This window comes from Myotis daubentonii, chromosome 14 (genome assembly GCF_963259705.1).
Source record: "Myotis daubentonii chromosome 14, mMyoDau2.1, whole genome shotgun sequence".
Lineage (NCBI taxonomy): Eukaryota > Metazoa > Chordata > Mammalia > Chiroptera > Vespertilionidae > Myotis > Myotis daubentonii.
The window spans coordinates 56,730,016-56,753,945 of NC_081853.1; the positions used below are offsets into that span (position 1 = coordinate 56,730,016).

General features: G+C 59.3%; 1 protein-coding gene and 1 non-coding gene across 4 annotated transcripts; both read right to left on the bottom strand.

The window, feature by feature from the left end:
* Window positions 1-16: 16 nt before the first annotated feature.
* Window positions 17-123, bottom strand: LOC132215980 (U6 spliceosomal RNA). Its single transcript, XR_009448669.1, has one exon. It is a non-coding gene; the product is annotated as a U6 spliceosomal RNA (small nuclear RNA).
* Window positions 124-5,186: 5,063 nt separating this feature from the next.
* Window positions 5,187-17,261, bottom strand: ALAS1 (5'-aminolevulinate synthase 1). 3 transcript variants are annotated; one of them, XM_059664585.1, is made up of 11 exons: window positions 17,085-17,261; window positions 16,065-16,291; window positions 13,029-13,235; window positions 12,164-12,313; window positions 11,690-11,909; window positions 10,330-10,514; window positions 9,132-9,311; window positions 8,632-8,796; window positions 6,916-7,184; window positions 6,298-6,460; window positions 5,187-5,479 (listed from the first exon to the last, which is right to left on the bottom strand). In XM_059664585.1, the coding sequence occupies exons 2-11, from the start codon at window positions 16,264-16,266 to the stop codon at window positions 5,319-5,321; spliced, it is 1,902 nt and encodes a 633-aa protein (XP_059520568.1). In that variant the 5' UTR covers window positions 16,267-16,291; window positions 17,085-17,261; the 3' UTR covers window positions 5,187-5,318. The 3 variants fall into 3 exon arrangements, with proteins under 3 accessions (XP_059520568.1, XP_059520569.1, XP_059520570.1); XM_059664586.1 differs by having other exon boundaries at window positions 16,065-16,298; window positions 17,111-17,237; XM_059664587.1 differs by having other exon boundaries at window positions 17,113-17,136.
* Window positions 17,262-23,930: the final 6,669 nt, after the last annotated feature.

Consider the following 23,930-nt stretch of genomic DNA (forward strand, 5'->3'; position numbering starts at 1 on the left):
AAAAAATCAATAAAAAAAAAAAATGGAACACTTCACGAATTTGCGTGTCATCCTTGCACAGGGGCCATGCTAATCTGCTCTGTGTCCTTCGGATTTTAGTACGTGTGCTGCCGAAGTGGGCACTGGAATGTGGTGTTGGTCTTCCCCGGAGCAGGCTGGGCCCCCTCCTCTGCGTCCCAGCAGTGCCAGCCGCCTCGGTGGTATATTGGCCTCAGGGTCTGTCTCCCTCGCCCGCTTCATTTCTTGCCCCCAGCAGTCCCCGTCCCAGGGCATGGGTGGTGGGGAAAGCCCCGTGGTGAGTTCAGAGGGGCGACTGCGCCCTCTGCTGGCCATGGCTGTGCTGCGCCCGGCGTGGCTGCCCAGGTTGGGAGAGGAAGCTGGCGGGATATCCCGCAGCAGCAGCCCCAGGAGCGGGGAGCCACAGAGGGTTCCAGAGGGAGCTCCCCGCCAACCCCTTTCTGCTTCCCCGGGAGCACATCTGGGGACAGCGAGGTGAGCCTCCACCTGTCGCCAAAGCTGGGCCCTCCCCGGACCCTGCCTCACAGCGGAGACCAAGACACAGCCACATGGGGTCGTATGTACATGTGTGCGTGCATGTCTGTGTGCGTGTGCGTGCGTGTGCGTGTGTGTGTGAATTTTGGGACACCACAGGGAGCCCCGACAGCCAGGGTCCCTACTGCGTGCACATGAGAGCCGTGGGTCAGGTCAGGCCTGGAGCCATTGGGCGCTTCGTCCTGGGCCAGCTGCCTCCCCGTCCCCACAACCAAACCTGCGCTTCGGGCGCAGAGACGCAGGCTGCCCAGCTGGGAGCCGGCCCGGGCGGCAGAGTGGAACCAGCTTGACTGGCCCCGGCCAGCGTGGGTCTGCACGGCTGCTCAGGGCCCCACGGGGAAGGCTGAGCTGGCCGCAGCCTTGGCTAACCTTGCAGCCTGACTGTGGACGGCCTGACTGACTGTGGGCAGCCCTGGGGTGGGCGGGCCACTCTGCCCTCACCGCTGGGAGAGGATGGAGGCCACCCTCCTCTTTCTGACCTGGGCGCAGGGGCTGCGCCTGGGCTGGTGCCTGTTCTCCGCTTGCTGACGGAGAAAGGAGGGCCTGACCCAGCCCCAGGAGCCCCACGTGGGCCCTGCCCTGTCCGGCGGCTGACACCTCAGCTCCCGGAGGAGCAGGGAGGAGCAGGTGAAGGCCAGCGGCCGCACTCCCTGGGCTCTGGTCTGGGCCAGCACCTCCGGGAAGAGGAAACAAGAACTGTCCTGCCCCAGGGCGGGAGGGCAGCTGGGGAGGCCCCGGCTGAGCGGCTCCGGGATCTGGGCAGGAAGCAGGCCGTGCCTGCGGGAAGCACAATTTGCCTGCCTCTCCGAACAGCTGAGTCGGCCCTGGGCCATCCCAGGTGGAACCTCCCCCCACCCAGGCTCCCAGTGACCAGCTCTGCTAGGTGGGTGATCTTGGGCGGGTCTGAGCTCCCATGTGGAGCCTCAGTTTGCTCATCTGTAAATGGGGCTGGCCACAGCGTGATCAGGATTCGTGGTGACGTGTGTGAAGGTCTGATAAACCTAGCAGGCCCTCCTGGGTCGTCATTACTAGGTAAGGGGCTCAGTGGCTTTGCTATTTCCTCACTCCACCCAGAGATTGAGCCTCCCGAGCCAGGGACCCCCCACCCGCACCCCCAGCACTGAACAGGGATCAGAGACAGACGGTTGACTCAGAGGCACGGGGAGCCGGGAGCAGGGCCGGGCACCTGCAGACACAGGCGTGGCCTCCTAGGTTTTGCAACTGGGGAGCAGGGAGCACTAGACTTGCAGAGGTGTGGGCAGGAGACAGGAACCCCAAGAGAAAATGCCACCTGCTAAGATTTGAAACTGCACCCCACCCTTCCCCTTCAGGGGAAATGCCGGAGGCTTCTAAAGGTTCTTGGAAAACTTCCATGACGTCACTCGTGTTCACACGAACTCTTTTTGCATTGCGTAATCCTCACCTGCGGATATTTTCCCGTTGATTTTTATAGAGAGTGGAAGGGAGGGGGAGAGACGGAGAGAGCGAAACATCGATGTGAGAGAGACACATCCATTGGTTGCCTGGGAATTGAATCTGGGACCCTTCAGTCCGAGAGCCGGAGCTCTAACCACTGAGCCTCCGGCGAGGGCCACAGGAGTTCTTCTCAGGAGCCGAGCTTCTCGTTGTCACGCGGGTCACAAGTCCCACCCCTGGCTGGGCCGTTCCCTCAGCCTCTGTAGCCCCAGCAGCAGCGAGGAGCAGATCCAGCTGGCGGCCGAGGGCCCCGCGGGCTCTGAGTCTTGTGAGGAGGACGGCGGGTCTTGCTAAGCCTTCGGAGACCTGGGGCCACGCCAGAGGATGAGTCCCACGGGAAGGAACCGGCCCGACGGAGTGGCGGGCGTGGGACGCGAGACCCTGGGAACACAGAGCTCCGTGGGGTGGCTTCCCAAGCAGAGAGAAATGCCTGGAGAGTCGCTATGCGGGTGGCCGGCCGGGGTGTGCGGCTCCATCTGAGGGACCAGAGCGGGGCTGTGAGGTGCGTGTGTCCCCACCCAGCCCTCTGGTGGGGCGCCAGCACAGCGCCCCTTTCTGGAGCTAAGAGCAGAGCCCAGCCGAGAGGCCCTTTGGCATCACCTGGCCCCTTCCTCGGGCGGCTATGGAATCAGCTGTGTGAGGAAGCGTGTAACTGAGGGCAGCTGGGGCCCCAGGGCCGTGCTCTGCAGGGAGGGACGTGATGTGACTCAGACAAAGCTCGGGTCCTAGCCGGTCCCCCCAAATCCCTTTGTCGAAGCCCTGACCCCAGTGTGATGGCGTTTGCGGTGAGGCCTTTGGAGGGAGAGTTAGACGAGGGCATGGAGCGGGACCCTCACGAGGGACCAGTGGCCTCGCGAGAAGAGGAAGAGCTCTCCCCGCCGCCCACGTGCGGAGGAGAGGCCGCGTGAATTCAATCCACAGCGAGAAGGCGGCCGCGGACAAGCCAGGAGAGCTCACCAGGAGCCGAGTGGGCCGCCCCTGGGCCTGGGACCCCCAGCCTCCAGAACGGTGAGGAATCCGTGTCTGTGTTGGGTCTGTGTTCTGTCACAGCACGTGGGCCGAGGCTGCCCCCTCCATTCACTCGCACACGCTGGCTCAGTGCCTCCTCCGTGCAGTGCCGTGCCGGCCACCGGGGAGGGTCCCTGGGTGGTGACTGTGCCTGGAAGGGCGCGTGGGAGGCTGGAGGCCAGGTGATGGCAGAACCCACGAGGCTTCCTGGGGTCCCAGCTGAGGACGGGGGCCGGGCCAGTGTCCTCAGGTCCCTTGTTGCGTGTGAAGAGGCAGCCCCACCATGACCCGGGGTAGGAAACCCGGGCAGAGAAACAGTGGCTACCCCCAGTCCGGGTGCCAGAGACCCTCCTGGGGTTTTCGAGGCTCAGGGTGCCCGCCCACCGGTGACGCAGAGGAAGAAATGAGGTGGGAGGGCGATGCGGCTGGGACCCCAGATTACCGTCAGCTGCGTGAGGAAGCGTGTCACTGAGGGCAGCCGGGACCCAGGACCGTGCTCTGCAGGGAGGGATGTAAGGTGATTCTTACGCAAAGCTCTTGGGCCCCAGCTGGTTTGGCTCAGTGGATAGAGCGTCGGCCTACAGACCCAAAGGTCCTGGGTTCGATTCCGGTCAAGGGCATGTCCCTCAGTTGCAGGCTCCTCCCCGGCCAGGTCCTGGTCAGGGCTCGTGTAGGAGGCAACCAATCGATGTGCTTCTCTCACACCGACGCTTCTGTCTTTCCCCGTTCTCTTCCACTCTCTCTAAAAATCAATGGAAAAGTATCCGTGGGTGAGGACGAACAAGAGAACCACCACCACCACCACCAGAGCTCTCAGGCAGCTCCGTGGGGTCAGGATGATGGCGGCGTGAGCCATGGTAGCCGTGGGGGTGACGGGAAGTGGCCTGGCCCCAGATGTATGTGGGAGGTGGAACTGGCTAAGAGCCTCACGTGAGGGACCCACTTCCACACAAAGTCAGAGTGATGGGCAGATGACAGTCAGATGGGGGAGGAGCGGCAGACCCAGGTGCCCTCTGACCTGGTGGCCGCAGGTGTTGGACGGCTGGGGGAGACCATGTTGGGGGGCGGGCAGGGTTAAGTGCAGGTAGAGGAGAATAGGAATCAGTGGCCTGGAAGCCCAGGGGAGAGAAAGGCTGAGGACAGCCACCTCCAATACCACTGGGAGAGCCTACGGCAGGCCAACGGACCAGCCACAGCAGCGAGGCGCCGAGGGAGCGGCGCCATGGGGACAGGGACCAAAGACCAAGGCGGGGGACCAGCAGTAAAGGGCAGCGCCGCAGCTGGAAGGGACCCATCTTAATTGTCAGGGTGACATTGGTTGGCATATAACTTTCGGGTGCGCACTGTGCCTCTGTGAACCCTGGTGCACGCTCACCACCCCCAGTCCCGGCTCCTCGTCACCTGGATCCACCCCCTCATTCTGCCCCCACCCTGGTATCCACTGGGCTGCTGCGTTTCTCCTCTTGTTGCTTTATGTCCCTCAGTGGAACCATGTGGTTCTCGTCCTTTCCGTCCGACTTGATTAGCATGAAACTCTCATGACGCGGTAGTAGCACGCGGCAGTGCCGTGTTTTATGTTTTATGGCTGCGTAATAGCCCGCTGTCCGTATGTCCACATTCACCCACTCACTCCTCAGGTCAGGAGTTTGGTTGCTCTAAGGCAGTGACAAAGTCTGATGCAGGCCGCGGGGCTGAGCAGGATGGGGAGCAATTCATGGAGAAGACAGAGCTGGTCCCAGGAATGTGCAAGCAGCAGTGGGGCCAGGACAGGAGGGAAGGGGTCAGGGTGCGGAGCACAGCGTGGCCTCCAGCCCCCCTTTCCCAGGGAAGTGAGTGGAGGCAGCAGCTGGAAGGGAAAGGGAAGGAAGCAGGCGGCTGCGGGGGGCACTGCCCCCCGGTTAAGATTGGAGATGAGAAACTGCAAGTGAAAGTCACTGCGGCGACCGTCAGCCGTGGGCTGCGGGGCATGAGTCACCACGCAGCGGCTTTCAGAGGCAGCTGGGCTCGAGCCGACGGGAGGCCCTGCCGTCAGCGCAGGTTTGAAGCCGTTACCAGAGGACGTGTTTTCATACATTTTATAAATCGCAGCCACACACACAAACTTCAAGGAAAAGAAAATGACTTTTTGAATCTGCAGCCAAACACAGGAGGACCCAGCACGTAAACAATTTATTTTCAGGTCTGTGCCTTCACTATAGAATAAAATTTAATAATTTAGTCCACGCAGACGACACGGGAGGCTCTGTGGGAGGGACGGCGGCCGCGGGCCGGGCTCGGGACGCTCAGGCCTGCGCGGAGACCAGCTTGCTCAGGCCGGAGAAGTAGGACCGCTCGCGCTCGCTCATCACCTCGAAGTGCAGCGGCCGCCTACAGAAGTTGCACTCGGCCGAGGAATGTGGCTTCAGGTCCAGCCCCACGCGCTTCCACGTGGCCAGCAGACACTCTGTGGGCAGACAGTGAGGATTAGGAGGAATCTATACCCCAGAGAAAGGGAAAGAGCTCCATCCAAAAACCTGGACACGGACGTCCACAGCAGCCTTCTTTTCTTAGGAGTCAGAGAGTGGGACCTAAATGCCCATCAACTGACAGGCTAATGTGTCCATCGCCCAAGGGAGACGGCTCCGCTGCGCCTGGAAGGGCCTGCAAACACTGAGGAAGCCAGGCCATGGCCCAGTGACTCCAGCACAGGGAGTCCAGACACAGGCAGCGGACGGGTCACAGAGAAGGGGGGAGTGGCCGCTAGTGGCTGTGGACTTCTCTCTGGGGTGGTGAACGTTCTGGAATCAGACAGCGGTGACGGCGCACAGTACCCTCCCTGACCCTCGGTTTCACTTTCCAGCTTGTCACCTGTGGTCAACCGTGGCCTGAGAACATTACACGGGAAATCCCAGAAATAAGCAATTCATACGTTTTAAGCTGCACACCCTTCTGAGTAGCGTGTTGCAATCCCCACTCTTATCAGAGGGGGTGGGTGTGGGGTGGCCAGGTGTGCAGCTGGCTCTGGGACCACACACCCTCGGGGAGGAGAGCGAGCGAAGCCCAACTCAGGAGCCAGGACAGGCCCGCCTTTGAGGCCTCTCCCCGCCGGGGACACCACCACCAAGGGGGCAGTGGACCCCCTGGGGGACCAGCAGGCTCCCTCAGAGCTTCCAAAACGACTCTGCAGCCTCTGAGTGACTCAAACACCCAGTGTCGTTCCGTTTTGGGCTACCTGAGCGCGCTGTGACTCGGTGCGCTCTGCGGGGGGCTGTCCGCACTCACCCAGGAAGTAGTCCATCATCTGGGGGGTGTGGTGCGGGGTGGGTGCGATCCGCAGCAGCTCCTCCCCCCGGGGCACCGTGGGGTAGTTGATGGCTTGCACGTAGATGTTGTGTCTGCTCATGAGCTCGTCACAGACCTTGGTGTTTTTAGCAGCATCTGCCACCTGCGTTGATGACGGGAGGTGAGGTCAGAGCAGATGGACTCCCTCTTAGTGGAGCGTCTAATGAGCCCGCAACTGTGGGCACAGGTTCGAGCAGCACGGCCAGCAGGGAGGCAGTGCACTGCCCGACCCCACACAGACCGGCACCATGAGGGGTGCTCTCAGTGGTTTCCCCAGGTGGGTGGGGCAGCGTCTACCACGGTGCCGCCAGCTGGCCCACAGCAGATGTACACACCTGGGGGTGGAGGCAGCGCGGGGCACGCCACTGTGTTCACTACACTACTCCCTGTGACACCAGCAGCGTCACTGAACAGGAAGCCGCATGTCAAAGCTCGCGAGCTCTGGCTCCCGGGGTCAGGGCCAGTGCTCGGAGAAGGGCCCACTGCCTGTCCCGGCCGCCCCGCCCACCCAAGCTCGGAGGCGAGAACCCCGCGTCTCGGCCCAGCCGCCGCCATTACCCGGACGGGGATGATGTGGCTGGGGCAGTGCACCACCGGCAGCCCGGCGTCCATGAGCATCTGCCGCAGCAGCTTGACGTTGCGCTGGTGCTGGCGGCGCAGCGCCCGCCCCTCGGCGCTCTTGAGGACGCGCACGGACTCCAGGGCCCCGGCCAGCAGCATGGGCGGCAGGGAGGTGGTGAAGATGAAGCCGGCCGCATAGGAGCGCACGGTGTCGATCAAGGCGCTGGTGCTGGCGATGTACCCGCCCACGCAGCCGAAGGCCTTGCCTGCGAGGAGACGGGAGACACAGGCTGTCAGTCCATTAGGAGCGGCGCTGGGGCCGCGGGCGCCTGCTTCCACCTCCTTCATTGGACCTCAGACTGAAGGAGAGGACGTCCACCCACCTCCCAAAGGGAGGAACTGAGGAAACCGGGAAAGGTCCTGCCCACAGTCCGGGCCACCCTGGCGCCTGGTCCCAGGGCCTGAACCCCACAGTGGCACCTGGTCCCAGGGCCCGCACAACACACGGCAGCCTGGCTCGCCGGCTCCCTGCCCTCCCCTGCGCGTGCGCTCTGGAGGTGGGGCGGTGGGGCTGTCCCCCAGCAAAGGCATCATTGTTTTGGTGGGACCCGGATTATTTCCTACTTAAGTAAACACAAGACTGACAATCAGCATTTATTTACCAGATAAACATGAAAACTCAGAACCCGTGGGGGGTGGGGGTGATCTGGGGCCAGCCTCATCTTTCATCCCCTAAATCCCTTTATGTAACCTGTTCTCAGGTTTCAGGATCCCCAGCTCCTCCTGAGCCCTCATCATTCACTCTGCTCTGTAATTAACATTCTTGCTGGGACCCCCTGCAGGGCTGGCGGCTTAAGCTCTTCTGGGAAATTCCTTCTCTCGCCGCCTTCCCATCTTCCCGCTGAAGGAAGAGCTGCGGGTTAGGACATGAACCAGGGCTTTCTCTGGGAGGGGGGCCCTGCTCACCGGTCGGCCTGCCCAGGGTCGGCCTGCCCAGGGTCTGCCTGGGTCGCCTGGGGTCCTTGCTCCTCCACGACTGCTACTTGGGCCTCCAAGTGTCTTATTAACTTGAAATCCTCAAATTTATGATTTACATTTCCATCTCTTCAGCGCCTCATCGGCAAAGAGAATGTCCACATAACTGTTTCCACACGGTTCCTTTACCTTCTCCACAGAACCAGAGGGAGGGGCTCTCACTGTCCCACTGCGGACGCTGAGGCGCGGACGGCTAACTGCACCCGGGGTCACACAGCGAGTCCGGCCCCAGGAGCCCCTGCCTCTCGAGGAGGGGGAGCTGAGGTGGCTGGTCCCCACGTGGCAGGCATGTGGCTCAGAGCTGAGCACCAGGACACCGAACCTCTGGACCTACAGCTGCTCGGACACCAGCACTGGAATTCTAGTTCTCCGACCCAGGGACAGTCGGAGGCGCACAGTGCAGGTTGCGGACGGGGTGGCGAGAGCCATGGCTGTCTGGATGGGCTCGGACACTTCTGTCGTTCCGGCCGTGACATTTACTTTGATCCTGGAAGCCAGGCCTCCAGCTCCGAGGGGTTCTGCTAGGCTGCGCCAGCCCCTCACTGAGAAAACAAAAACTCACCCCAAAAGTGGCCCAGGCTTCCTACGCTCCCCGCCTGGCCCCGTCAGGCCAGCTAGCCGTGGGCTCGCTGGGACAGGGGTGCTCAGTGCAGATTGCAGGGCGCGCAGAGCACGTACCGAGTGTTCCAGAAATGATGTCCATCTTCGGCATCACTCCGTCCCGGTCGCCGATCCCTCCGCCTTGGGCCCCGTACAGCCCCACCGCGTGGACCTCGTCCACGAAGGTGATGGCCCCGAACTCGTGGGCCACGTCACACAGCTCTTCCAGGGGGCACACTGCGCCTGGGGGGACACAGACACGCTGAGGGCTCGCCTCGCGCCTCAGCCTTCTGCCTGGGGACTCAGCCGGGACTAAACGACATGTCCCAGGGATTATCACTAACACTTCCGTCTCCAGCTGGACTTGGGTCTTAGAGCCGAGTAAAAGCCAGAGTAGGAACTACCTTTACCCAAATCTATCCAATGTCCACCAATCACAAACCCTAGCAGACAGGTCAAAGGAAAGAAATTGCAAAGCCAAAATAAAGACACTTTTAAAGAGTTCAAAAAAAAAAAGAAAACAAGAGTTCAAGCGAGTTCTTCAGTTCAGGTTGCAGACTGGCCGTGCGCAGACTCACCGTCCATGGAGTGGACGGTTTCGAACGCCACGATCTTGGGGACCTGGGGGTCGGACCTCTGCAGCAGCTCCCTGAGGTGGCCGACGTCGTTGTGGCGGAAGACGTACTTTGGCACCCGGCTGTTCCGAATCCCTTGGATCATGGAGGCGTGGTTCCCAGAATCAGAGTAAATCTCACAGCCTGACACAGACAAAAAATGTTTATTTATTGCCATCTGCACCGAAGACAAGTTATTTCCTAGACAGTCAGGGACAACCAACTGCACAGAAAACGCTGCTTCCGCCCCGTAAGAGAAAGCCACCGAGAGCCTGTTTCTTCCTGCAAAATTCCTGACTAGGGCTTCTCCTTCGAGAAGGCCCACAGGGTGCAGGTCGCCCTGCAGCAGGCGATTAACCTGCTTTTAAATCTGGCTGCCTCGCTCCAAACTCCGTCAAAAGAGAGCTACAAACAATGAGAATTTCCCACGGGATTTTCGTAGAACACACAGTGCATCTGGAGCAATGAGCTTACGGACAAGCCTTTGCAATCCGACCCTTGGCTGGGGTCACGTTCGGCTGGAACTCAGAATGCGCGCCAACACTCACGCCCAAATCAAGAACAAATGCCCCAGATGCGCCACTCCTCGTAACTGGTGCTAAGCCTCTTTGTTGTCAACATTCCTCACACTAAGCCGGCCGCCCGCAGGGGCCACGGTCCAAGACCCCCCGGGGGAGCCGGAACCACCGGCAGCGCTGAGCCATACGGCACTGCTTCTCCTAGGCGTACACACCTCCGCTCGAGTTTAATTCACACACTGCGCAATCTCAGGGGCAGAATTCTTTCTTACAGACCTTAGCCACCTCACCATACAACTCTTTTTCTTAAGAACTTTCCCCTCGTCACTTAAGGGAGCCGGTATTAGTAGGTGAGGGAGACTTCAACACAAGCACCACCTGTCATGGCAGCGAGTCTGATGACTGAGACGCCGCTGAGTGACTAGTGCGGGCAGTGCGTGCAGCGGGAGACCTGGCCAGAGGGATGAGTCAGGGCCCAGGTGGGACGGAGCAGGACTCCGGAGATTGCATCACACAACTCAGAGTTACACCCAGTGGAAAACCTGTGAATCACTTGTTTCTGGAACTTTCCATGTAATAGTTTTGGACTGCAGCTGACCACGGGAAACGGAAACCACAGGAAGCAGGGACCGGGGCTCCCCTACCGGGCATCATCTTCGCCAGGGTGAAGAGGGTCGAGTCGTTGGCCACGAAGCAGGAGGAAAACAAGAGGGCCGCGTCTTTCCCGTGGAGGTCGGCCAGTTCCTGCTCCAGGTCCACGTGGAACTTGCTGGTTCCGGAGATGTTCCTCGTGCCCCCGGCACCGGCGCCATGCTGCTTCAAGGTGTCCCTGCGAGAGCAGGCGGACAGCACGTAAGCCCCTGCCTGTGAGCGCGACGCGACCGGTCCCTCCGGGCCTAGGAGACACTCCTGTTCTGGGAGCCCTCGCTGTGAACCCGGGCCCAGAACTCTCCACCAGCGTGGTCTCTGGATGCGGAGGGAGAAGGTCCCAAAGGTGAGGATGCCTCCAGGGGTCACAGCGTTCGTCTAACTGTCACCTGAGCATGCGGCATCGGCTGGTTTCTTGGCTGTGCCTCGGCATCAGGCTGCAGAGGGGCCCTGGACGTGGCTCCCTCAGCCTCTGCAGACCAGCCGTGTGACGTCAGGACAGACCGTCACTAACCTCAGAGGGGCTCCCGGCAGCGAGCAGCTCTCCCTGGCCACTGGCCACGGCAACCCTCCCGAAGGACCAAGTGAGATCGACGCCTTTTTTGTTTTGGTTTTTTTGTTTGTTTGTTTTTAATATATTTTATTGATTTTTTTACAGAGAGGAAGGAAGAGGGATAGAGAGTTAGAAACATCGATGAGAGAGAAACATCGATCAGCTGCCTCCCGCACACCCCCTACTGGGGTTGTGCCCACAACCAAGGTACGTGCCCTTGACCGGAACCGAACCCGGGACCCTTGAGTCCGCAGGCTGACGCTCTATCCACTGAGCCAAACTGGTCAGGGCCAACGCCTTTTGAATGTCTTTCTGAAGTGGCAGGAAGTGGACACAGGTGGACACCGAACCCATAAACTTGAACTTCACACACCAAGGGACCCCAACAACTGCCTGCACGTCAGGTTTAAGAGTCCCCTGTAGCCATTTAAAGGCTAAGGACAGCCCTGACCGGTGTGGCTCAGTGGATAGAGCGTCAGCCTGCGGACTGCAGGGTCCCGGGTTCGATTCCGGTCAAGGGCATGTACCTTGGTTGCAGGCACATCCCCAGTAGGGGATGTGCAGGAGGTAGCTGGTCGATGTTTCTCTCTCATCGATGTTTCTCACTCTCTTTCCCTTTCCCGTCCTCTCTGTAAAAAATCGATAAAATATATTTAAAAAAATAAAAAAATAAATAAAGGTTAAGGACAGTCCTTCGCTGTGGACTTCACTCTCAGCCCCGCCCCCACAGGAGAGCCAGGCCCCATAAACCATCAGCGTCCTACCGAACGCCGCCCGCGGACCGGACGCCCAGGGCTACTCACATGACGGCCCCGCACACCCGGGGGTGGCGGCTCATGCCCAGGTAGTCGTTGCTGCACCAGACCGACACCTGCTTCTTGCTGACGGAGTCCGAGTAGTCGTCCGCCATGGGGAAGAGCTGTGCCCTCCGGTTCACGGTTTTGAACACACGATAGGTGTGGTCGTTTTTTTTCTCATCAATTTTCTTCTCAAAGAAACGATCGTACTGGAAAGTGGAAACAGCTAAAGACCCAACGAGAGACAGCAAAGCCTGGTGGTTAGGAAGCACATCTGGGCTTGGCTGAAAGACCTGGGTTCCCATCCCGGCTCGGCCACTAAGGGGGGTGCTGGGCAAATGAGTGATGTGTTCGTATGGGCCAGTGATGCACGTCCTCGTCTGGAGACTGTAGTCCCCACCTCACGTGCGATTTGGGGTTGAGTGTGATACGTGCTTAAGTTCTAAACTCCCCTGCGCCAGGCAAGAGCGTGAGACTTACACTTCGGCAAGTTATCCTGGAGCAGGTGGGACACCCTTTCTGGCCTTTGCTTTCGCATCATGTCCTGGAAGTTCTTCAGCAAACCACTCGGCTCCCCTCCGTGCGTCTTCATGCTGATCACACTGGGGTTCACCGAGGCCTGGGCGACCTCTGTAACGAAAGCAACAGAGGCAAAGGGGACCCCCACTGAATTCCGAGTCACAATCCCTTCCGGACACGTTGTCTCCCACGGCTGGCAAAGCCCACGGTGACCGCAGTTAGCTGTAACGGGGGGGGGGGGGGGGGGGGGTGAAGCTTCGCTCCCCGTCAGCTACTGATTGGCTGGAGTCAGAGCCACCAGCCAGCCTCAGCGAGTGTTTGGGCCTCAGTCAAGGCTCTCTAGCTGGCTGACAGGTCTTCCCCAGCACCACACCCCCAACTCTACTCTGTTTTCACTGCAGAAAACAATTCCAGCCGAGGGCAGCATTTCTGCTGGGGACGTTTTTCGGGGACCGTGGGTGCTCCATGGGGAAGCCACACTGGGATGAAGGCTGCCACTCACTAACCATCGGCGAGACACACAGCGTGGGAGTCCCAAGACCATCACGTACTGCAGTGACACTGTTTTTACCTTTCATCCCATCGGACGATGGGGAGACACAAAGGGGAGTAGCACAGCTACGCCTGCAGGGTGTGCTCAGAAACCAGGCAGTTCCTGTAAAAGCTGGACATCCCACCCCGACACAAAGCCCCGTTGCGCAATGCACCCCTCTTTCCATAGCTTCCTCCTGGGCTCTGCAGGGGAAGGTGTTTACACAAGTTCTCCCAACGGCAGCTTGTAAATGAACCCGAGAGTCCGAGAGCCGTGCGGGGCGCGCGGGGTCACCTGTCCTCACGGCGTGCATCTCCTGCACGTCCTCCTGCAGCTCCAGGCTGGCCTTGCGGAACACGCTGCTGCCCTGCTGGCTCATCTGGGCTGCCAGGAAGGGGCATTTGCTTGCAGCGCCCTGGCTCGGGGCGGGGGCCGGGTGTCCGGGGGGAAGCTGCGTGCCATCTCCAGCCGGCAGCGCCTCGGCCTTGGCAGTTTTGTCCTCTGTGGGGGGAACGGAAAAACTGAAGCCCCAGGCTTGGTTGCACACCTCACAGAAAACCTCCTGCTTCTTTCTCTTACGGCCCCAAACTTGGTACTTACTCTTCCCACCACCATCCACACACAAATCTATAGTCAGCAGGATCTATAGCAGCCGGCTCCGCTGCCTCACAGGAGACAATCCCTCTCACACACGGTGTGTCCTGGTCTCAGACTGCCAGGGCTCTCGAGTTGGATTGTTTCTAGTAAATCCACCCCAAATAATTCAGCATGTTTCTTGAGGTCACACTCTCAAAGGTCACTGGAAGTGTTCATACAATTTCTGCTCTGCTAATATTTTCTTCAAAAAAGTATTTTTATTTATTGATTTCAGAGAGGGAAGGAGAGGGAGAGATAGAAACATCAATGATAAGAGAGAATCATTGATTGGCTGCCTCCTGTGTGCCCCCTACTGGGGATCGAGCCCGCAACCAAGACACATGCCCTGACCAGGAACTGAACCTTGACCTCCTGCCTGGTTCATAGATTGAGGCTCAACCACTGAGCCACGCTGGCCCGGCTTTGCTAATTTTTTCTAAACAGATTCCTGACAAAGAAGCCCGCTGTTTGACAGATGCACTGTTGGTTTCCTTCTTAACAACGGAAGTCAGGTCATTACAGAGCAAGGCCATTAGGCTACTGCCGGCTGGAGCTCAAGTCACTGCTATGCCCCAGGCACACACCTCAGCTACTTTCTCATCACAGCTCACCAACGTCACAGTGGGCTCCGAGTGGCAGTGACTTCCCTCTTCCCTTGAGCAAATTCATTCACCTTTCTTCTAGAAAAGTCTTTCTTCATCATTCTGGAATATCCCTGTGAGTCACAGGCCAGCCTCTTACAACCTGAGTAATGTGTCACAATACACTTTTTATTAAAATCTTCTGTAAAGGGAAGTTTACAAAACTGCTTTGAGATTTTCATTCATTACACAGTCAATGCAGGAAGTCTAGGAAAATGAAAAGAGTTCTATCATTCAAAACATAACCTTTGTAGCCTGGCTGGCGTGGCTCAGCTGGTTAGCGCGTCACTAAAAGGTGTAGGCGGCTGATTCCCAGTCAGGGCACACACCCAGGCTGCAGGTTTGATCCTTGGTCGGGGCATGTGCGGGAGGCAACCAATCGATTCTCTCTCCCTCTCTCTCTCTTTCCCTCCCTCCCTCCCTTCATCTCTCTGAAGCCAATTTAAGAAATTGATTATAAAAAAAAAGCAAGACATAGCCATTGTAGCCATTTGGGTGTAATCTTTTTTCCCCTATGCACAGGTTAAAAAATGTTTTTCTCCTTCAGTAGATGCTTGTTTATTCTGCTCTTTTCACTACAAAGATCTGCCTGAGCTAGTAGTTTGTGAGTGTCATTTGTGATGGTTCAGGGTAGCCCATCAAGTGGACTAGCCACATAGCACTCGACCGTTCCCCCACTGCTAGGGACACAATGGCACGAGAGGGTGCCGACTGCTCAGAGAAAAGGTCAAGAGGAAGAGCAGTCCTGCAAAGGACGGAGTCCTTTCTGCTTAAAGAAAAAGACACGCCTCTCCCACACGTCCACCCCGAGAACTCCCGACAGAGCCTGGGAGGAAACCAGTCTCTAAGGTTAAGGGGCATCTGAAACGCTCACCCGCTCCTGGCACGGCCGGACCACACCTGAAGCACCTCTCATCTCTTTACGAAAAACAGAAATGTTTAAGTTGTGTACAAAAGAAAGATACATGTGTTAAACAATCCTGCTTCAACACATTCTGTGTGATTCCCCTGGCAGGCGGTTCCTAGAGCAAACCATAGGCAGAAAGGAGACCAGCACTGGCCAGGGACTGGGAGGCGGGGAGGGGGAGGCGGAGGGGGAGTTAGTGTTTAATGGGGACAGAGTTTCAGTTTTGCAAGATGGAAAGGGCTCTGGAGATGGTGGTGATTGCACAACAACAGGAATGTACTCAATGCCACGGAACTGGACATTTAAGAATGACTGATGATAAAAAAAATTTAAAACCTAAAAATAATCATTATTTTAAAAATAACCTAAAAAAGTATTGAGATGGTACATTTTGTAACATACACTTTACCACAATAAAAAAAAATCATATATAAAAGCAAATTAGGAAAAAAAAATAACTTTAAAAGCCAAAAAAAGCTTCCCCTCAATTTTGCTTTGAACCTAAAACAGCTCTAAAAGTAGTCTATTAGCCGAACCGGTTTGGCTCAGTGGATAGAGCGTCAGCCTGCGGACTCAGGGGTCCCAGGTTCGATTTCGGTCAAGGGCATGTACCTTGGTTGTGGGCACATCCCCAGTGGGGGGCGTGCAGGAGGCAGCTGGTCGATGTTTCTCTCTCATCGATGTTTCTAACTCTCTATCCCTCTCCCTTCTTCTCTGTAAAAAATCAATAAAATATATTTAAAAAATAAAGAATAAATAAAAGTAGTCTATTAAAGAAAGAACGAAAAGAAAAGAAAAGAAAAGAAAAGAAAAGAAAAGAAAAGAAAAGAAAAGAAAAGAAAAGAAGGAAAAGAAAGGAAGCCAAAGGGCCAATATTTAATGACGGGACGGCTGGGACAGAACATGCCCACTTTCCACTTCCACGAACAAGGCACTGCCGCCACTGAAACGCCAGAGTCCTGCGACCAGAACCCAAAGTGACCGCTGGCCGCCGCTCCCCCTTTAGAGACGGAAAACCCCAAGCGCCCACCTGGGCGGCGAGAGCGACACTGACGTGAGCTCACCCCTGCGGAGAACTGAGCGCCTCGGCTGGCGTGACCCCCACCCCACTGTGGCCTGAACCCACTGGTGGCTACGGACACTCACTCTCGGGGGCCGGAGGGGTTTCCTTGACCTGCTGGCAGTGCGCTGCAGACGCCGACAGAGCCCGGGGGGCTGGCCGGGCCCCCACTTCCATCATCATCTTGGGGCAGTTTTGGGCGTAAAACAGCAGAGACTTGCCGGCCTTCTGCAGAAAGGCCTGTGGCACCCGGGACAGGAAGGGGCAGCGGCGGACCACGGTCTCCATGTCGCGTCCGGGAGGTGCACTGATCCTGCGGGGTTGAGTGACACCGACACTTGTTAACAATCAGCGGGCACATACCCCGGCGAGGTCACCGGGTTCCGGTGTCGCCTGTACTTCGCGCCGGGGGACTGGGGGTGCTAAGAAGTCCCACTCGACAAAGTCCACGAACAGCAGGGATTCGGAGCTCACTGCGGACGGGCGGCCACCTCCACCCACGTCCCCAAGAGCAGCCCAGGTCCCAGCTCCACCGAGAGGAGCGAACACTGACTCATGCGCAGGGGTGGGACACGGAGTGGGACCCGGGGCCGAGTGGGGAACAGGTTTGGGAGGTCGGCGCTCCCGGAGGATGCAGAGCACACACCCAGGTGCAAGAGCGAGGCCGGGGAGAAGCCACTGTCACCCACCCGGCAGAAAGGGCTCCTCCCGGTCCCCCAACCCGAGGCGGCACCCAGCGGGGCCCCGAAGCAGGATGTCCCGGGAACCGGGCGCAGCCGACAGGGGGGCGCGCGGCGGGCGAGGCGGGCAGAGAGAGGGCAGGCGCCGTCGGCGGGCGCGGGGTCTGGCGCGCGGTGCTGGCCCGGCAGGCGGCGGCCAGAGGTCACCCGGGGTCGGGGGCTCGGGAACAGCGGGGAGGAGAAGGGGGTTCCGAGGCGGCCAGCTCCACCGGGAAGGTCGGAAGGCGGTCGCAGAGGCCGAAGGTCCGGAGGGAGGTCACGGGCCCCGGGCGGCAGGTGAGCGGCGGTGGGGGAGGGGGTCCCGGCGCCGGGGAGCGGGGCTGGCGCGGGCTGGCGGCCAAGCGGGCCCCGAGCGCGAACCCTCACCTGCGCCGGTAACTGCGGAGACGGAGACGGAGGCGGAGGCGGAGGCGGAGGCGGAGGCGGGGGCGGAGGAGGCGGCGGCGAGAACCGAGCGGACGAGGCCAAAGGAAGCGGTGCCCTTGTCCCCGAGAAGTCGCCGGCCGCGGGCGCCGTCGTCCTAATATACGGCTGGAAGGGGCGCCGCGCATGCGCCGTGGCGCCGGCTCCTCCGCGCAGGCGCACTGCGTCGCGCCCGGGAGCCCGCGGCCTACGTGGGACCGGTGGGTCCGGCGGGGCTGCCGGGCTTCCAGGATTGGGGGCGGGGGCGGGGGAGGAAGGGCTCTGCGGGAGGAGGATGACTTCATCCGGCGCACACCCCGCCACCCCGCCAGCGGTTCTCAACCTGGGGGTCGCGACCCCTTTGGGGGTCGCCTAAGACCATCGGCAAACACATATATAATTACATATTGTTTTTGTGATTCATCACTATGCTTTCATTATGTTCAATTTGTAACAATGAAAATACATCCTGCATGTCAGATATTTACATGACGATTCATAACAGTAGCAAAATTACAGTTATGAAGTAGCGACGAAAATAATTTTATGGTTGGGGGTCACCACAACGTGAGGAACTGTATTAAAGGGTCGCGGCATTAGGAAGGTTGAGAACCACTGCAGCCTACCCGGTGCTGCTTCCCCACTGACCAATCGAGGCTGCAGAATCCCCCAGTGGGGGCCGTGCAAGGGCAGAGTGGGGGGAGGGGGAGACAAGGGTCACTGGGGTTGTAAATCGGACAACTTGGACAGAGGAGGGAGGGGAAACGTGGGGTTCAGGGCCAGAGTCTGGAGCAGCATCCACCCCACCCAGCTCGCTTTCAAGATTGACGGAGGGCTTCCTGGAGGAGGCGGGGCTGGATTGCTCCAGGATGGAGTGGTCCTTGGGGTGATGTGCAGGGGACCGGATGGGGGGCCTCGCAGAGGGAGGAGCAGAAGCGGAAGGAGGCCCCAGCTGTGGCACTTTCTAGTCCGAGATGAAGGGACTTAACCTGATACGCAGAAGGAACAGAGCTGGATGGAACCTGCACACCCCTCAGCCCTGAGACCTGGGGTGGGGGCGCGGGGTCGGGGTGGAAGCACAGGGCCTGACACATAATTAGGGTTTGACACATATTAGTGATTTTTATTTTTCACTGTGGGCTGTCCAAAGTCCCTTGCTGGCTACCCTGGGCACCGGCTGGGTGACTCGGACTCCAGCCCAAAGTTGGCTGTGCCTCCTTGGAGTGTCCCGCAGGCCACACCTGCAGGGTAGAGCTTGGCAAGCCTCTCAGGAATGCCAGCCTAGCCACCTTGCTCCACACCCTTCCCAGCTTCACTGAGGCTGCATTGGTCTGGGCCTGCGCCAGGCTCAGAGGGGCTCTCCGCCACGCTCGGGAAAAGGACTCTCCAGCTTACTCAGTGCTCAGTGGGGCATTAACGAGAGGGATAGAGCCCTGCGTGACAGTGGCCAAGCTGTGACCAGGCACTCATTCCCGCTCCCTGAGTCACAGCGAAGGCCTCTGGGTCCCGAGTGACACTGGGACCAGTGCAGGGGCCCAGGATGAGGGCTCTGGCCTGGGAGTTCAAGGCCCCACTCTGACCCATCCTGCTGTGGGGCCCTGGGCAGTGCCCATCCGCTGGAGCCAGTCAAGGAAAAAGGTCAGCATTTGGACTCAGGCCCAGCCTGTGTGGCTCAGTGGTTGAGCGTCGACCTATGGACAGGGAGTCAGGGTTCAATTCCCAGTCAGGGCACATACAGGAGTTGTAAACTGGATTCCCAGTACGGGGCGTGCAGGAGGCAGCCCCTCGGTGATTCTCTCGCATCACTGATGTTTCTCTTTCTCCCTCTCCCTTGCTCTCTGAGGTCAATAAAAATATATTTTTTTAAAAACAATTAAAACACACACACACATTTGGACTCAGATCCAAGTACAGCTAGAAGTGAGTGCAGGATAAAGATGGTGTTGAATGCTTTGCCCACCTCTGGGCCTCACTTTCCTCATCTGGGCTGTGGGATCATAATCCCTGTTCTGAGAGATCGGAGGCAACGCTGAGCAGAGAGAGCTGGACGGAGGAGGGGGGGGGGGTGCTGGACCCGGCTCTGAGGCCGCCACCGCCCCTCTCAGCTCCGTTTCCTCGTTCTCCAGCTCTCCCAGCCCTGGCACTTGTGGTTGGCAGGAGGGTCAGGTGAAGTCATGGATTTCACAGGCTTATTGTTTACACCAGCAGGTCTCCAGCCCTCTGGGAGTTTCCTGTTTGATGGAGAGAAAGGTTGGGAAACAAGGAACTAGGATGTCGGAAACAAGTCCAGATGGAGGAGGAGGCTCTTTCTTCAGTGACTCTGAAGGAGGGGGATCCCGGCTGCCAGGAAGTTTCCAGAGGGGTGTGCTGCCCGGAAGGGGGGGCTGCATGGGGTTGGGGAGCGGGTGGGTGAGGCCTGGAGTGGGAAAAGCCCCGGCGTCCCGTCCCTGTCCCGGGGGTGGTGTGACTCAGCCCCACAGCTGGCTGCAGGCGCCTGGGGGCCCGGAGGGCAGACTAGGAGGTCCTGAAAGAGCCACAGAGCTTCCCGGGCCAGGGCTCACGGCCCGCCCCCCGCCCCAGGGCACGGGTGGACATGCACACTCACGGGCCACACCCCTTCGGTTCTGACCCAGGAATCTGCGTTTTTGGTTTTTGGTGGTTTTTTAAAAATAATTTTTTTATTTTCAGAGAGGAAGGGAGAGGGAGAGAGAGATAGAAGCATCAATGCTGAGAGAGAATCATTGATCGGCTGCCTCCTGCACGCCCCCCACTGGGAATGGAGCCCACAACCCAGGCATGTGCCCTGACCGTGAATAGAACCGTGACCTCCTGATTCATAGGTCAATGCTCAACCCCTGAGCCCCGCCGGCCTGGCGGACGCTGCGCTTTAAGCAGGCCTCTCTCCTGCTAATGGGGGGCGGGTACCTTGGGGTCACATTTAGGAAAGTGGTGTCCACTTGGAGAGCAGGAGAGGCAGCCGTGAGTTAGTCCTGGCGAGGCCACCTTCTGCCTCTGGGATTGCGGGCAAATCACCCCGCGCCCTAAGCTTCGGTTTTTGCAAACGCCCTGAGTCAGGGTGGGCCCCATTCTGGCAGAGTTGTGATCCCTCTACGGCAGCGGTTCTCAACCTGTGGGTCGCGACCCCTTTGGGAGTCGAACGACCCTTTCACAGGGGTCGCCTAAGACCATCGGAAAACACAGATATAATTACATATTGTTTTGTGATTAATCACTATGCTTTCATTATGTTCAATTTGTAACAATGAAATTGGGGGTCACCACAACATGAGGAACTCTATTAAAGGGGCGCGGCCTTAGGAAGGTTGAGAACCACTGCCCTACAGGCTTCACTCCAGCTTCTCTCACCCTCTCCCGCCTCCCTTTTCCCTTCCTTCCCTCCAGCCCTCCCGCCCTTTCCTCCCCTTCACTGGCCGCCGCCTCCTCAGAGCTGCAGTGCAAACTCATCTTATCACCCTGCGCTGGGCAGGGAAGGCCATGCTGCCGGACCCAGGCAAGGCCAGGCCCCATCTGGGGGTGACACCGGGCCTGGCCTCCCCCTCGGCCCCCTCCAGTCTGCGTCATCTGCACCGTCCATCCGGGGCTGTTGCGCACAGCATCCCCCCAGCAGTCAAGGAGGACGGCAGACGTCAACCCCAGACGTCAACCCCAGCCCGGATTCCATTCCGCCCCCTCTGGGACCAGGGGTTATTTTTAGGGGGCCCCGCTGTGAGGGTCAAGCAGCCGGGGGGCCTTGGGCAAGCTCACTGCTTTCCTCTGGGCCTCACCCTGCAGCCTCCCCCTCAGGGAGGCCTGGGTGGACATGGGACCGTCTGGAAGACGGACACACCTCCCTCCCATGCTGCTGATGCTCCGTATGGCTTTGGCCTCGGGCTAGCCCAGAGCCCCGCTGCTACCAACAATGTGATCATCAACCAAGGCCAAGCCTTCATTTCTTTTTTTTTTTTTTTAAATATATTTTTATTGATTTCAGAGAGGAAGGGGGAGAGAGGTAGAAACATTAATGATGAGAGAGAATCATGGATCGGCTGCCTCCTGCACGCCCCCTCCTGGGGATCGAACCCAAAACCCGGGCATGTGCCCTGACCAGGAATTGAACCGTGACCTCCTAGTTCATTGGTTGACACTCACCACTGAACCACACCGGCCAGGCCTGAATGCGGTTCTTCTCTAGCTCTCACTGCCCCGTGAGAGGAGGCAGGCTTGTGTCGGTGCACGATTAACACCTACAACCAGCAAAGGAGATTTTCCTTGAGGATGTGGTGGGCGACATGCGTTCAGCTGAAGGCCTCAAGCCAAACCGCCTCCAGGAAAGGACTCACCCGGACCAAGGCTCCAGCCTCCCGGCCCTTCCAGCCTCCACAATCATGTGAGCCCATTCCTAAAATAACCCTTAAAATCGGTTCTGGCCCGACCGGCATGGCTCAGGGGCTGAGCATCGACCTATGAATCAGGAAGTCACAGTTCGATTCCCAGGCAGGGCACATGCCCGGGTTGTGGGTTCCATCCCCAGCGGGGACTTGCAGGAGGCAGCCGATCAATGATTCTCTCTCATCATTGATGTTTCTATCTCTCTCTCCCTTCCTCTCTGAAATCAACAAAAAAAATATATTTTTTAAAAAATCAGTTCTCTTTCTCTGCAGAACTCTGGCTGATGCACTTTCTATGCTGGAGGTGGGAGGTGGGCGTGGGGACCGTGAGACCTGGCTCTGGGCTGGGTGGGACCAGCACCTGAAGCGCAGGCAGGTGGTGCTAGCAGTGGCACCAGTGGATGGAGGATGGATGCGGGAGCTGGGGCTTGGAAGTGACGCGTCCATGCTGAGGCAGAGCTGGAGTCGGCATTAGAGCAGCTCGCCCGCCCTTCTCTCTCAGTGTCTCCTTGCCTGGCCACCCACCCCCTTGCCCTTGCCCTTGCCCTTGCCCAGACCCTCGGGTCCAGGTAGCCAAGGGGCCCCTGGCGCTCCCTCTCTCCAGGGTTCCCGCTGGGCCTAAAGCCCTGGAGCCGGGGTGGGGGAGGTGAGGCCAGAGCTGCGCTGGGGCCCCGCTGGACTGAGTTAACCGTTTCTTGTGCAAGACTCGCCGGCTTGTGACACGCCAACGTTCCCAGCCTCCGCGCCGCTGCGGTCTGGAGAACCCTTGTGAGTGAAATCAGCCGGACCGATGGCCAAATAGCCACCCACCCCTGGGGGAGCTTTCCCCACCCGCCCCCACCCTGCCCTGCACACCGCAGGCCCATCCCTGCAGCACTGGGCCCGGGCAGCGGTGACCTGGGGGCCCCTGGGCTGAGCGGCAGCCACAGGGGCCAGGCCTTCTTCCCACTTTCCAAGGCAAGCCTCGCGTCCCAGTTCTTATGTGAGCACTTTACATTCTGACTGTGTGTTTGTTTGTTCTTTTATAAGGAAAGCATATTTGAATAGATAATATTTGTACATGATAAAAACGCAAATCGTATGTATGGCAGGGTAAACAAAGAAGTTCCCCTCATCTGGGTCTTTCCCAAGACAACCCTGCCGGCAGTTCTCCAGGCCCTTCCAGAAAGATCTCACTCATTCCCTTGGGGCGGGGGGGGGGGGGGGGGGCTGAAGCCCTGCAAGCCCCCACGGGAGCCGCAGAGGCTGGTGTAGCTGGTGGGGGACCGTGAAGGGCAGCACAGGCAGCTGGGCCAGCGGAGGAGCCCTGAGAGCCAGCCGAGACAGGGACCCTGTTCTGCGGGTTTGGGATTGGGGGACAGCTCTGAAGCCTTGGGGCTCCCCCCAGCCGAGGCAGACCCCAGGCTTCAGGCAGGGTGACTGCCGGGCCGAGCCATGGGGGCCTGGGGTGGGGGTGGGGGGAGCACAGCCGCGACATTTACCCAACCTTCTGGCTCCCTGCAGCGGCCTGGTTGTGACACCAGCTTAGAGCTTCCCTCCAGCTAACGGCCGCCAGCCCCCCGCCCCCAGCACCGGGTTCCTCTTTTCTGAGCCACCCATGTCGGGGTCCGTTGGGACTTTGCCTTCATCACTCTGACCTGGGGGGCTGGCGGGGGTCAGCAGCGCTGCTGGCTCACGGGAGGTGCCCTGAGCGTTTGAGGAAGGAAGGGGCGAGTGGACAGATGCGCAGGTGCGTGCACCCGCGAACGAACGCGCACTGGGGTGACTGCACACAGGCTCCCTGCACCGTGAATGCACATGCGGGGGGGGGGGGTGTCTCAGGCCCGCACTGGGGTGACTGCACACAGGCTCCCTGCACCGTGAATGCACATGCGGGAGGAGGGGGGGTGTCTCAGGCCCAGCGATGAGATGAGGCCGGCTGTGGGCAGGTTATCAGCAAAGAGGCAGGTGTGGAAAGCGGGAAGCAGAGGGCTGGTCAGCACACAGCCCACAGAAGGGCAGGAATCCGAGCGAAGTCACTTCCGGCGCCGGCTGCTTGGGCACCGGTGGGAGCCTGCCCCAGGGAGGTCGGGGAGCGCCCACATCCGGGCACTCCACCACCGCTCCTCCTCCGTGTCCAGGCTCTCGTGGGCCCGCCCCGGGGTCTGCGCAGCCTCCTCCACACCTCCGTCTGTGCTCACCCCAGGGCTGCCGTCTCTGATCCCGGCCTGGTCTGTGGACGGGGAGTGGGGGCGTGTGTCAGCACCCCAAGGAGGCCCGTGCAGCTGCGCTGGGGTGGGGGCTTCCGGACAGACCACAGGGCATGTGGCACGTCCCCCCCAAGCCCCCCCAGACCCCCCATCCTCCGCTGCCTCCAGTGGTCAGCCATGGGAAGATGACAGGGATGTCCTCTGGGTCACACATGTGGAACTTTGTCCCCCGC